Source organism: Pleurodeles waltl, chromosome 1_2 (genome assembly GCF_031143425.1).
Source record: "Pleurodeles waltl isolate 20211129_DDA chromosome 1_2, aPleWal1.hap1.20221129, whole genome shotgun sequence".
NCBI lineage: Eukaryota > Metazoa > Chordata > Amphibia > Caudata > Salamandridae > Pleurodeles > Pleurodeles waltl.
This window is the reverse complement of record NC_090437.1, coordinates 1118419934-1118434626: the sequence shown is the minus strand read 5'-3', so window position 1 is coordinate 1118434626 and position 14693 is coordinate 1118419934. Positions and strand designations below refer to the sequence as shown.

At 44.4% G+C, this 14693-nt stretch overlaps 1 protein-coding gene across 4 annotated transcripts in view; it reads right to left on the bottom strand.

Moving 5' to 3' along the window:
• Positions 1-4109: 4109 nt before the first annotated feature.
• Positions 4110-14693, bottom strand: part of LCORL (ligand dependent nuclear receptor corepressor like) — a 538841-nt gene continuing 528257 nt past the window's right edge. For 3 of the 4 annotated variants that reach the window (XM_069202177.1, XM_069202179.1, XM_069202185.1), the window contains one exon: positions 4582-4736. In XM_069202177.1, the coding sequence (XP_069058278.1) occupies positions 4716-4736 (21 nt within the window). In that variant the 3' untranslated portion in view covers positions 4582-4715. Of the gene's footprint in view, positions 4737-14693 lie in introns of all 4 variants that reach the window. The other variant, XM_069202178.1, reaches the window with a different exon arrangement.

The following is a 14693-nucleotide window of genomic DNA, read 5'->3' as shown; positions in this document are numbered from 1 at the left end:
CGCTTGTTCCTTCTGTATGTCTTCCATCCATACTGTATTTCGATTGCAAGTACAGTTTACTGCTTTAAATGACCAGGTACTGTCCGGTACTGAGTGCCCGCACTTTAATTTGAAGGGAAGAGTACCGGCACTTCTCAGCGCGTACAGGTACTGTAAATAGAGAGTCCCTGCGCTTCCATATTTCACTTAAAGCACGGTATGTACATCCCTTCACCCTGAAATTATACGTGATGCTCAAATTAATGCATCACTCATAAAGTCGTACGTTCTTGTTGGAGGCTATTTTCCACTTCAGACGCGGCAGCTTAATCACTGATCCACCCACCACAAATCGTTCTCTTTCAGTCACATAAACCCACATTAAGAAACTCGCCGATCCATAAAACCCCCAACAATTACCAAGCATTTTAACTCATTTTTTCTGATGCCAGTGAGATGAGGGAAAACTGTATTTATAGTAAGAGGCAATTATTCTCTGCCCTCTCACCTTTGTGTACTCTGTACCTTCGTGTGTTTTCTGCTTGTGCAAGGAGTTATTTCTGGTGAGAACATCGCATGTGTCCTGACATCAGACAGGAATTATTATCCAAAATACAATTAAGCCACTTCTGGCATAACGGATGCTGCAGCTGCTTGGATCGAACCCTAAGGCCAAAGCAGGATCCAGCTCTTTAACTGAGGAATAGGTAACATATTATTTAATTTGTGGTTTTGTATGGAAAAGCTTAGCCCCAGCATTCGACCCGGAGCGTCTTCATGTAAGGTATCTGATAGAGAGAATGCACAGCAGTCCTGGAGGAGTAAGAAACAGACAATGAGTGGGGTCAGTCGTCGAGAAACCCCAGTCACTAATGCTGAAGTAACAGTGATAAAGCCGCGGAAGAGATCTAATTATATACCATATGCTTGCCGGAAGAGATTAGTTTTTAGGGTCCTCTTGAATGTTGGATTCTGGATGGCTTAGGTCACACGTCAATCATACCAACGTGCTTACAAAAGCATCATTTCTAAATACATTTCAGAACAATCATTTGAAATGCAAAAGGTCCCGCATTTACTTGAGTTTCGGACTATTGGCGTTGTACATTCATAACTGGACTTTTCGTGCCACATAAATTGCTCAGCCCTGTCTCATAATTTCGTCTTTTCCTGCCATATGATTCCAGTGGCCCAGCATTTAACTAAAGCGCTTCCACTTACCTTCTTCCTCTATCTTACAACATATACAATTATCATATAAACCTTTATCAGAAATAAACTTTTGGCATTAGAGTGTAATGCTCAAAACACCATAACAAAAATATAATTTGGGACGGATTGGAGGTTGAAAGGAAAGCGGTAGTCAGCAGGTAACGATGGAGAGGACAAGTGACGGAGTAAGGGTGTCATGGGACCAAAAGGAAGAAAGGAAAATGGTTGCAATTTCGGTAGGAAAATACAGCAGTAATTAGAGTTGAGTGAGGTCCATAAGACTCTGGGCCCCGGTGCCACTGCACCTGTTGCTCCATTGATAACTAGGCCTCAGAAGAGAAAGCGGATGGGTCAGAAAAAGAGAAGCGAAAGGAATACAACAGACAAAAGGAAGAAATAGAAGAGGTGTGTGAGCCTTAGTACTGAGAAGAAATGTGTACTGAATGTTAGAATTGATGGATTCTGGCAGAGATGTGGTGGTTCCCATCAAAAGTGGCACTGGATCTTAGACCTGAGGTGCACTGGCAGAGCTATGTTTTGCTCTTTTGGGTCCAGTATTGGCTTGACAGTGGGACTGAATACTAGAATTGAGTTGCCTTAATGGAACTGTACATGAGCGGGGACCCAGTATAGGAAAGGAAGTAACCTCACCGGGGTAGAAATGAGGTGCACTGATGGAGCTGTGCCCAAGGTCCTGGTACTGGAGCAGCAGGGTGTACTGACTGGAAGAACTGAGGTGCTCTGGCAGACAGCGTGTGTGGGGTTCCTGGCACTGGCACAGCTGAGGGCTTGGAGTGTGTGAATTGCGATGCATTGATGGAGCTATGCCTGAGGTCCTAGTGCTGGAGCACCAGATTGTACTGACTGCAAGAACTGAGGTGCTCTGGAAGACAGCGTGTGTGGGGTTTCTGGCACTGGCACGGCTGAGGACTTGGAGTGTGTGAACTGTGGTGCACTGATGGAGCTGAGTCCGAGGTCCCAGTACTGGAGCAGCAGAGTGTACTGACTGCAAGAACTGAGGTGCTCTGGCAGACAGCGTGTATAGGGTTCCTGGCACTGGCAAAGCTGAGGGCTTGTAGTGTGTGAACTGCAGTGCATTGATGTAGCTGCGCCTGAGGTCCCAGTACTGGAGCAGCAGAGTGTACTGACTGCAAGACCTGAGGTGCTCTGGCAGACAGCATGTGTGGGGTTCCTGGCACAGGCACGGCTGAGGGCTTGTAGTGTGTGAACTACAGTGCACTGATGGAGCTGCACCTGAGGTCCAAGTACTGGAGCAGCAGAGTGTACTGACTGAGATGCTCTGGCAGACAGGGTGTGCGGTTCCTGTCACTGGCATGACTGAGAGCTTGGAGTGTGTGAACTGAGATGCAGTGATGGAGCTGCGAGTGGGATCGCAGTAGGGAGCAGAAGTGGGCACTGTCTCTAAGGATTTCGGAGCCCTGGTAGAGCTGGGTGCCTAGGCTATAAGCAATTACAAGCGATCCTCCACCCTTGCTCACAGCACACATGCAGACACACTTGGTAAAGAAAGTCCAAGCCAAGGAAGGGTGGGAGCCAGGCAGCTGAGAGAGGGTGCAGATAGCCGACAAAGACCAAATGTGACCAAGATAACATCCTGATTTATAGCCTTGTTTACAGCTAAGTTCAGAGAAGAATGTTCTACAAATGAAAAAGGAAGCTTCCTTGGACAGGAGCAGGAAACAGAGAACCAAAAAGCCCCCTACAGACCAGAAAAGCAAGACAAAGTGTAATTATAGAGTAGTTGGTCCCTGCTCCAACAGAGAAGGAGGGACAAAGAGGCATGACTGACCACTAGCAAGCAAGAATTTTTAAATGACACAAACTAACAAATGAAATAGCTGGAATCCCACAGAAGAAGTATACTTAAAAGTATACAAGAGGTCCTACGCTTACGCTCAACCTAAATAATCAAGCAAGAATTCCTCCCTAGACTCCCCGTGTACTTTATAAGTTTTGAATCCTATATGTTTTGCCCATCATGCTCAGAAGTTAAGTGCACCATTGCCATGAAATTTCAGATAAATTCTTTAGAAGTGAACATTCTTGGTGATCTTTCAATTCTACAAAGTTTTCACCCTTGTTACTGACGAAATGCGCTTACAAATGAAACATTATATGTGTCCTAGTGTCTCAGATTTATCTTTCCCAAGTCCACGGATTACCCCTTTTCTCTTTCGAAAACCCTCAACGTTTTTAACAATGTTCCCACTTCAGCCCACTTCCACCCTCCTCGTGTTGGCTACACTACTGCAGACTTGAAGAAATATGCAACTACTCTGAAAGGTACAGGCTAAAGAAAAGAGAACTAAATGCTGGTTCACAAGCCATGGTGCTCAGTCAGCTAAGGAATATATCAAAATAGAGAACGGTCATGGGACTGATTTGTCTTCCTTATGGAGGGTATGCTTGTAGTGAATTGGTCAAAGATAACACATATAGAGCCTTATTCTGAGATCCTGGTAAATAGGATGTAATACCGTGGCTGAAATTACTGACACCATAGGAGTTTTATCACATTATTTCACGTTTTACTGATTATTATGAGGCATAACATATGAAATGATCATTTGGTACCCCAATATATGCATGCTTGGCCTCTTGTCAGTGTTCAGATTTCGCAAGATGTTCTCTAGTTTCCTCTCGAACTGGGATTACCGGAGGACTCCGAAAGAGCCAGGCAAAGGTGTGACTGTGTGTGACAAATGTTAAGATGGACGTTCTTCAGTGATGCCTCATCAATTCTGCTTAAATAACCTGTTTACCTACTTTCGGGAAGGAAATTGATAATAAACGCTGAATTGTGAAAGAAGGTGATTAAATATGAAAAACATCTTTTTATTTGTAGTTTATGTACGTCACTGAAATTGATATGTGAAGAAATCACACCTTACGAATGGTTTCCAGAGTAGCAGAGTCGGAGGGGCAATTTTCTTAATTTATTTATTCCTACAGTAAATGAATCATGATTAATAAAAAATACATTCCTGGGCATCTACTGAATAGCAAATGTTATGCTTTATATGAGTTACATTGTTGACTTTCTCTGGACATTCGAGGACAGCTCAATATTCTACAATGTTGTTGTGAGGTAGTTTCTCCCCAAATGCTACACAATTAAATTTATCTTCAGGATTAACAAATTAAAATGGTCTGTCCAGTCATTTTTAACTATCTTTCCCAGCACACATTCAAATGTCACGAAAACCAACGACAGGAAGTGCGACAATTTCAAGGCACAATCTCGGCACAGGTGCATAGTTACACGTACAAATACACAGTCAATAAAAAAATGGCAATTCTAGTATCCCAGACAATGTCTAGATTGATGTAACAAGTGCTTAACATTCAGTAAAATTAAATGTACTAATTAATAGTGCAAGGGCAACTGAAAAGTATAAATTCTTATCAGTTTAGGCTTTGGATCCAACATAAGGCACTCTCCTTTGTTTAAGCAGATAACGTCTTGTTCTGTTCTTGTTTTCTGAGAGATGATGCTATGCATCCTAGGAATCCTTTCTTGCTTGCTGAAAAAAATATATTACACACAGGTTAAGGTACTGATTCATAAACCTACAAATAAATTTTTTGTAAGAAATACACCTTAGCAAAATCGTACTTGGGTTATATTCGGTCACTTAGAAAAGAGCTGTACTATTTAATGACGCTGAAAGAAAACTATTAAGATGATTTCTTGAAATTATCTTCAATTCTACAAATACAACAGAATCTGACATGTTAAGCATTACCTGGAGGTTTCAAGTTAAGATACAAGATGCACACAGTCAAGTATGCTTGAATTTCACTTGTGTTAGAAATGGGGTCTCTAGTTGTCAGTGGTTTGCACCCTTTCCAAGTAGGGACCCTCACTATAGTCAAGGTAAGAGAGTCACACATAAGATAACCCCTGCTCACCCCCTTGGTAGCTTGGTACAAGCAGTCAGGCTTATCTCAGAAGCAATGTGTAAAGTATTTGTACATACATACACAGTAACACAGTGAAAACACCACAAAAGGACTCCACACAAGTTTAGAAAAATAGCCAATATTTATCTACATTGAACAAGCTCAAAACAACAGAAATCCAACATACACAAGAAAATATATCACTTTTTAAAGTTAAGAGTCTTAATCCATAAAAGTCAATGGTTACATTGTTTTAGCACAAAGTACCTGGTAAGCGTAAAAAATAAAGCCACAAGGGAGTGATGCTTCAGAAAAGCAAGCAATACATTGATTCCTTACTCGCAAGTTAGGCCATGCGTCGATTCTTTTCCCACTGGGTTGGCGATGCGTTAATTTTTTCTCTGCAGGAGAATGATGCGTTGATTCCCAGACACGCAGCCTTTGGTCTATGAGGTGATGTTGAAGATATGGCGTCCAGGGACGATGCATGGAAAATCCAGACGCCCAGCAGCAACGGAACCGCGTTGAAGCAGGCGATGCATCAATTTTGCATCACAGCTGTGAGACAGGCGCTGCGCTGATTTTTAAGCAATGGTTTAGGCGCTGCATCGATTTTTCTGCTGCAACGGCTCCGGTGCATGGATTTTCACTCAGGTTACCAGCTTCCACTTCCAAGGGCCCAGGGACTGGATTTGGCACTACTTGGCAAGTCAGGACTCTCAGCAGAAGAGCCCAGGCACTGGCAGATGAAGTTTTTGATGTCCCTGAGACTTTACAACAGGAGGCAAGCTCAGTTCAAGCCCTTGGAGAACCTTGGAAAGCAAGATGTAGAAAGCAAAGACCAGTCCTTTCACTCCCAGGGCAGAAGCAGCAGCAGCAGCAGCAGCAGCAGGCCAGTGCAGGAAAGCAACAGGCAGAGTGTCAGGTCCTCCTCAAGCTTCCAGCTCTTTTTCCTGGCAGAATGTCCTCAATCCAGGAGTGTTCTAAATCTGTGGGGTAGGCAAGCCCATACGTGTACTTATTTCTGCCTTTGAAGTAGGGAAACTTCAAAGGAAAGTCTTTGTAGTGCACAAGACCCCGCCTCTCCCTATCCTGGCCCTAGACACACTCTATGGGGTTGGAGACTGCTTTGTGTAAGGACATTCACAGCCCTATTCAGGTGCAAGTGTCAGCTCCTCCCTCCACTCTAGCCCAGAAAGACTCACCAGGATATGCAGGACACACCTCAGCTCCCTTTGTGTGACTGTCTAGAGTGAATTCACAAGTAGCCCAACTGTCAGTCTGACCCAGACGCGTATTCCACAGCCAGGCAGAGGCACAGAATGGTCAAGAAAGAAAATGTCCACTTTCTAAAAGTGGCATTTTCAAGTTTACAACCTAAAAATCAACTTCACAAAAGAAGTATTTTTAAATTGTGAGCTCAGAGACCCCAACCTCCACATCTCTATCTGCTCCTAATGGGAAACTGCACTTAAAAGATATTTCAAGACAATCGCCATGTTAACCTCAGGGAGAGATAAGCCTTGCAATAGTGAAAACTGAATTTAGCAGTATTTCACTATTAGGACATGTAAAACACACCAGTACATGTCCTACCTTTTAAATACACTGCACGCTGCCCATGCGACTACCTTGGGCCTACCTTACGGGTGATTTACATATACTAAAAGGGAAGGTTTGGGCCTGGCAAGTAAGTAAACTTGCCAGGTCAAATTGGCAGTTTAAAACCTGCCACAGACACTGCAGTGGCAGGAATGAGACATGTTAACATGGCTACTCATGTGGGTGGCACAATCAGTGCTGCAGGCCCAGTAGTAGCATTTGATTTACAGGACCACACATGATGCACTATACTAGGGACTTACTAGTAAATCAAATATGCTAATCATGGACAAACCAATCACCAATTTAGACAGAGAGCATGTGCACTTTAGCACTGGTTAGCAGTTGTAAAGTGCCCGGAGTCCTAAAGCCAAAAAAAAAACAGGTCAGAAAAATTAAAAGGAAGAAGGTAAAATGTTTGGGGAATACCCTGCAAAAAGAGCCAGGTCCAACACAAAGAATCAGCGCATCGCCAATCTGGCAGGGAAAGAATCGACCCAGGGCCTCACTTGCAAGTAAGGAATTGACGCATTGCTTGCTTTTCTGACGCACGACCTCCATAACGGCTTTATTTTTTATGCTTACTTGGTACTTTGGGCTAAAACAACGTAACCATTGACTTTTATGAAGTAAGACTCTTAACTTTAAAAAGGGATATCTTTTCTTGTGTATGTTGGATTTTTGTCGTTTCGGTCTTGTTTGATTTAGATAAATACTGGCTATTTTTTTAAACTGGTGTGGAGTCTTTTTGTAGTGTTTTCATTGCGTTACTGTGTGTGTATGTACAAATACTTTGCATCTTGCCTCTGAGATAAGCCTGCCAAGCTACCAAGGGTGTGAGCAGGGGTTATCTTAGGTGTGTGACTCTCTTACCCTGACTAGAGTGAGGGTCCCTACTTGGACAGGGTGCAAACCACTGCGAACTAGAGACCCAATTTCTAACAAATTGCTTGAGTAAAGAGAGGGCTCACATTTTTTCTAAATTACTATGTTTGATTTTTAAAGACACATATAAAGAGGCAGATTTATGAAAAATGGCGCTGCACTTTTCTAGTACCCCCCTAATGCCACCATGGTAGCGCGGTTTCTAAAATAAGGTGCACCATGGCGGTAGTTAGGGTGACTAGCGTCATAACCTTTGACGCTAATCTTCCGCTTTGCAGGATTAGCATTAAAAAGTATGACACAAACCCTGCACAGCACCGAATGGCCCACTGTAATCAATGGGAGCCTATTTGTAATGCCTGCACTTAGCGGGCGTTATAAAATGCAGATAAAATGGTGAAAAGGAATCTCATAGATTCCTTTATGCCAGTGGCCTTGATAAGTCCCCCTGAGGGTGATATCCCTTATCCATTGGACACTCCTTCTGAGGAAGTCTGTATGTTTACAGCTGTTGTGCGTAAGAGGTGGCAAAGGCACTTCAGCTGCCCATTTTGTCTCCGGTACAAAAATCTAACATCCTTAGAGATATCCTGCAACCTTCTTTGATGGCACCAGAGCCTCTTATACTTTTAAACAAAGCTATTCTACAACCAGTGCAGGCTACCTTACTGAAAACCTTTCCAGGCCTGTGGTCCACTCCAAATTTCTTGTCAACCCATCCTTCTCCAGAGAGTTTGATGGTTCAAGTGTCCTTGGTAAAACTGAAGTCTAATACTTTTCTTAGGGCACCACCAAACACTGAGTCCAAATGACAAGAATTCATTGGACACAAAGGGGCATTTTTATTACAAAACCATGCATTGCCGCAAGTCATCTTGCTGTGCTGCGGGATAGGAAAAGGGCAGGAATACGTCCTACTTAACATTGTATGGTGCGTTCCTGTATTTTCCCTGCACTGGTGCATAATGTACTGCCTAGCGCCAATGCAGGCACCCTTGCATTGTAAGCAGGACTGTTTTTGTGCAGGAAGGAATACCTTCCTGCACAAAATCAATCCTGAGAGGCATTTTCCTCTTTTTATGTGTGCTGCAGAGTGCAGCACCAATAAAAAGCAGAAGTAACAAGGAGAAATAAAGATATTTCTCCTTGTTATACCTCACCTCGGGAGGTGTGGCATTTTGACGCATTCCCAGGTCTACCAGTAATGGTAAATCTGAAAATGTGCCAAAATCCATGGGTGGATGCGTGGGAACACCCACGATCCACTCATGGAATGCCTTTAATGGGCAGAGTAATGCAACGCAGCGATTTGAACTGCGTTGCGTACTCTAGATTTATCAAGACAGGTAAGGCCATAAAAGGTGGATGTGCATAGCTTGATAAATCCAACTTAAAAGTTGTGTTGCTCTTGCACCCTATTCCATGGCACAAGGTTGATGCAAGTATTTAATAAATACCCGCTAAGTTTTTGCTTTTGGCAGCCTGGCTCTACTCGCTGCTGTTGCCAAGAGCCTCCTAGAATGGTATTTACACACCTTGTGGAAAATGGCATAGCTGGTTGTGAGCAACCTTTCAGGACATAAGAAAAACCCATTCTCTGAGCTAGTAAATCACAGCCTATATGCATCAAAACAAATTTTGAATTGTAGTCTGGATTTGGGTCACAAGATGGCCCTTTTCATGGCTACAGCTGTTACTCTACACAGGAATGATTGGATGTTTTCTACTGGATTTTCTTGGATTGTCCATACTACCCACATAGATATGGTTTTTGATGAAGCAGACGCTTCTTTGAAGAATTTCAAATACAGTTGTTTTTGTGTGTGAGGCCTCCATGACCAAGCAGTTCCATCAGCAGTAATGGTACTTTTGTAGATTTTCCAGGGGCCCGGCAGTATGAACCCACCCAGCCAGTTCAGACCATGCAACACTTGTGTTTATTTCACCCAAGGGGTGATATAAGGGAGACCAGATATAACAGCAGAAGCTGCAGTCCCTCCACCCCATTCTTTACTAATTCTGCTATGTAAAGCTTATTTTACCATCCCTCCTCTATCAACTTCTGGTTTATGAGAAGGTCTCATTTTCCATTCAACTGGGAGTCCATCACAAGGGATTGCAGGGTCCTCCACGTGGTACGCAAGGGTTATATACTCCGCTTCCTATCCAATCACCCACATCATCCACCACAATGTGTACCCTGAATCTTGAAAACAGGAGTTCTTGCCTTGCTGGAAAAGAGGGCCATGGAAGTGGATCATATGCAGGAGCGGGCTAGAGGATCCTTATTCCTTTACATCTTTGTACCCAAGAAGGATGGAGACCTCAAGCCAGTTCTGGGCATTAGGCTCCTGAATTATTTTTATTTGTCAGAACAAACTCAATATATTATCCCTAAGGCAGGCCTTCCTGGCCCTGAATGCACGGGACTGGATGATGTCTTTGGATCTCCAAGGTACCTCTTTCCTTCTGCCAATCCTCCCAGCTCACAGGAGTTACCTGCGCTTCACAATGGGTCTCAGGACTACCAATTCACAGGATTACCACTTGGTAATAGGGTTAGACCATATGAAGCACACCTTGACCCTACTTTATTAGTTGGGCTTCCCCATCAACTAGTAGAAGTGCTAAGTCTAAGATTGATATTCATTGAGGTGGTCATGGCTGCAACATAGAGGACAGCTTTATACTTCGCTTCAGTAGATGTCAGCCCTTTGTGGTATGATCTCAATATTTCAGATTTAGAATCTGATCCTGGTTCTGAAGCTCCTTCACCTATTAAGCTTAATGGTCTAGTGTATCCTACTAGTGCCACACACCTGTTGACTGAGGAGTTGTTTCAAAATGAGGATAGTCTTACTGCTTACCTAGAGATCTAGTTTCTGTTCTTTCACATCTTGTTTGGTGGCCCTTCCAACCTCACTGTGGGTTGTTCCTCCAGTTCTCCACAGTCTCAGGTCACCATTTTAATGAACAGCTCCTAATTAGGCTGAGACACTGACCTCATGAAATAATGACACACGGCCTATTGACCTCATCATAAAAAATATGTACATTAATGTCCTGTGGTTGAGTGTCCTTTGCCTGGCTCAAAGGTATTTCTCCTCCACATCTTTAGCCATGTTGTGCAGATTCATTTTGAAAACACTTAACGCCATCTATTATATCAACTGGCATGGCAGAGTGGGTCCATGGACCCTGTTTGGTGGGAGGCTTGTGCTTGTGGCAGTGGATCCAGCTACAAGGATTATTCCCATTGGTTGCTCCTTTGGTGGGCAAATACCTTGACTCAACTATCCCATGATGATCAAGAAAGAGAGCTCCACCCGATGTGATGGACATCATCTTCTCCCAGCTGGAGCTTCCTTGCTTTGCTTTCTTCGCCGCAGCTTTAAACAGCAAATGCCATCTTCCCACCACGTGGTCCCCAGTGGGCCCCCTTTTGACTAAGCTGGTTGTATGGCCTGCTTTATGCATTACACCCCTGCTACTCTTGAAGGTTCTGTGGAAGGCACAACAAGACTGGACAAGGAGGATTTAGTATTAGTATGTATTAAAATGTTTTACATTGGTTTATGAATTTTCTTGTGTTGTGTTTTCAGTTTATTACTGTTTGAGTGCTGCATTAATACTTTACACATTGCCTCCAAGTGAAACCTGACTGCTTTTGTGCCAAGCTACCAGAGAGGTAAGCACGGGTTTATATAGTGTCTTTCATGGTACATACTGATAAGGATTTTGATTATTATTTGAGCCAATTTCTTACATTGGTGTTCAGTGGTGGAATTCAGTACTTGTGTTTTTTCAGTGCTACTCAGTGATTTTAAATTCAAATTCCTGCCTTAAATGTTTGCACCTGTGTTTTTTCAAGGAATGATGGAATTGTATTTCAGCAACATTGACAGCTACAAAGCAGCAGAACTGATGAAGCTTTACAAGGAGAGCTAACCCTGAGGAAGGGGTCTACAAAGGTGGACATTCACATAGCCCTCAGAGCATATGAGGAGGTACATCTGATGCAAGCTACACCACAGGAGCAGGAGACTGGTAACCCAGAGGAGGAAGATTAGGAAGAAGAAGAAAAATACTTGGCTGCAGGCCAAAGTCAAACCTAGAGGAGGAAGATGATGTGCCCATAGGGATGAGTTCACCAGTAGTATCTGTGGCAGGGAGTCATATTTCCTTTTCCAGCCTAACCCAATCAGATTTAGAAACCAGTCAGACTGAGAGGGGCCTGAGACTGCAACTAAACTACAGAGGGGAAGACAGGAGAGGAGCTTAGAGGAAAAGTGGTTGGTTGTGGAGGAGAAGAAATGTCTGCTGACTCATGAGATGACACAGAAAGAACTGGTCCTGAATGTGGGAAGGGTCACAGAGCCCAGTGAAGATGGTGAGATACAGAGGTTCCTAGAGGAAGTTTCATCAATCAATCAATTAATTAATTATAAAGTGCTGCTCTTTCATACTTGAGGGTATCCGGGTACTGAGGTATCACTGGTCTCACTTGAAAATCCAGGCCTTGAGTCTCCTATTGAAGTTTGCCAGGGAGGGCGCTGTTTATAGGTGGAGGGGCAGGCCGTTCCAGGTCTTGCGAGTGAGGTAGGAGAAGGGTCAACCACTGCTGTGGCTGCGACAAGTGCAGGGCTGTGTGTGAGGATCAGAGAGGTGGAGTGCAGGTGTCTGGTGGGTTGGTGGACGTTCATGTGGTGGTTGATGTATGCCGGTCCCTAGTTGTGTAGGTCTTTGTACGCGTATGTCAGGAGCTTGAACTGGCATCTCTTCTGGATGGAGAGCCAGTGGAGGTTCTTGAGGTGTGGGTGATTTGGGATCATTTGGGGAGGTTGAGTAAGAGTCTGGCTGCTAAGTTTTGTTTGGCCTGGAGTTTCTGGAGGAGTTGGGTGGCGATACCGGAGCAGAGCGCCGTACCGCAGTCTAGCCGGCTGGTGACAGGGGCCTGGGTGACAGTCTTTCTGGGGTTGATGGGGATCCATCTGAAGATTCTGTGGAGCATGCAGAGGGTGTGGAAGCAAGAAGAGGCAACTGAGTTGATTTGGTGCTTCATGGTGAGTTTGCTATCAAGAATGATGCTGAGGTTGCAGGCGTGGTCTGTTGGTGTGGGTCCGAGCTCGGAGGGCCCACAGCTGTTTTCTACAGAGCAGAGAAATGGAGGTGTTGGTGCGAGGCGTCAGTCCTTGCTGTGGAGCTGTGGAGGTGAGGGGTTGATAGTCGGATAGTCGGGTGTCACGGATGTCGGTGACACAGCACTTTGGAACTTCAGAGAGGCTGCAGCAGCGTCGGGCCTGCGGGGTCTTTGCACTCCAGTGGGGACCACGACTTCAGTTGCAGGCGGCGGCACAGGATCTGGAAGCGGCGTCACTTCCGGCGTCGTCTGAAGTCGGTGCACTTGGTTTTCTTGGTTTTTCACCAGCTTCTCCTTTCAAGGGCCCAGGGACTGGATTTGGCACCACTTGGCAGGGTAGGAGTCTCAGCAAGAGACTCCAGGTGCTGTCAGAGGAAGTCTTTGATGGCCCTCAGACTTCAGAACAGGGGGCAAACTCAGTCCAAGCCCTTGAAGAAACTTCATAAAAAGAATACACTGCAAAGTCCAGTCTTTGCCCTCTTTAAGGCAGAAGCAGCAACTGCAGGCCAATCCAGCGAAGCACACACAGCAAAAGGGCAGTACTCCTCATCCAGCTCTTCCCCTTGGCAGAGGTTCCTCTAGATCCAGAAGTGTTCTGAGACTCTGGGGTTTTGTGTCCACTACTTATACCCCTTTCTTCCTTTGAAGTAGGCAAACATCAAAGGAAAGTCTCTGATGTTGACAAGATCCTATTTTGCCCAGGCCTGTCCCCAGACACACACCAGGGGGGGTGGAGACTGCATTCTGTGAGGACAGGCACAGCTCTTTCAGGTGTGTCAGCACCTCTCTGCCCACTCTAGTCCAAGAGACCCTTCAGGATATGCAGGCTACACCTTCAGCTCCCTTTGTGTCACTGTCTAGAGAGAATTCACAACAGCCCAACTGTCAGTCTGACCCAGATGTGGAATACACAAGCAGGCAGAAGCACAGAATGGTTAAGCAAGAAAATGCCCACTTACTAAAAGTGGCATTTTCAAACTGACAATCTAAAAAACAACTTTACAAAAGATGTATTTTTAAATTGTGAGTTCAGAGACCCCAAACTCCATAACTCTATCTGCTCCAAATGGGAAACTGCACTTTAAGGATATTTAAAGGAAGTCCCCACGTTAACCTATGAGAGAGATAGGACTTGCAATAGTGAAAAACTAATGTGGCAGTATCTCACTGCCAGGACATGTAAAACACATCAGTACATGTCCTACCTTTTAAATATACTGCACCCTGCCGTTGGGACCACCTAGGGACTACCTTAGGGGTGCCACACTTGTACAAAAAGGGAAAGTTTGGGCCTGGTGAATTAGTAGTTTAAAACTGCACACACAGACAATGCAGTGGCAGGTCTGAGCCATGTTTACAGGGATCCAGGCACACTAGTAGCATTTGATTTATGGACCTCTAGTGCACTATAGTAGGGACTTACTAGTAAACCAAATATGCCAATCATGGAAAAGCAAATCATCAATACAGTTTACACAGAGAGCACTTGCACTTTAGCACTGGTCAGCAGTGGTAAAGTGACCAGAGTACCAAAACCAGCAAAAACAAAGTCCAGCACACAATCAAAAATACAGGAAGCAGAGGCAAAAATAGACAGGGGAGACCACTCCAAGGATGCCAGGTCTAACACACTTATATTGCAATCTGGAGTTTTTCCCACCTCCTGGAAGGAAGCAATAGTTACTCTACTATTTAAAAAAAAACTAACACAGATCCTAAAGGCTTCCTTGGCCAGCCAAGAACCTTGAAAAATTACTTAACCAGAAACTTGTCAAATTCATCAAGGCTCATGATATTCTTGATCCTTCGCAAAATGGTTTCAGACCTAGCCATATCACAGAATCTGCTTTCACTTTGGCAGCAGATAGTATACACCATCAGGTCGATCGGGGGGAGGGGCATTCTCCTGCTACTTGATCTGTCCACAGCATTTGATACATGCTGGCCGGCA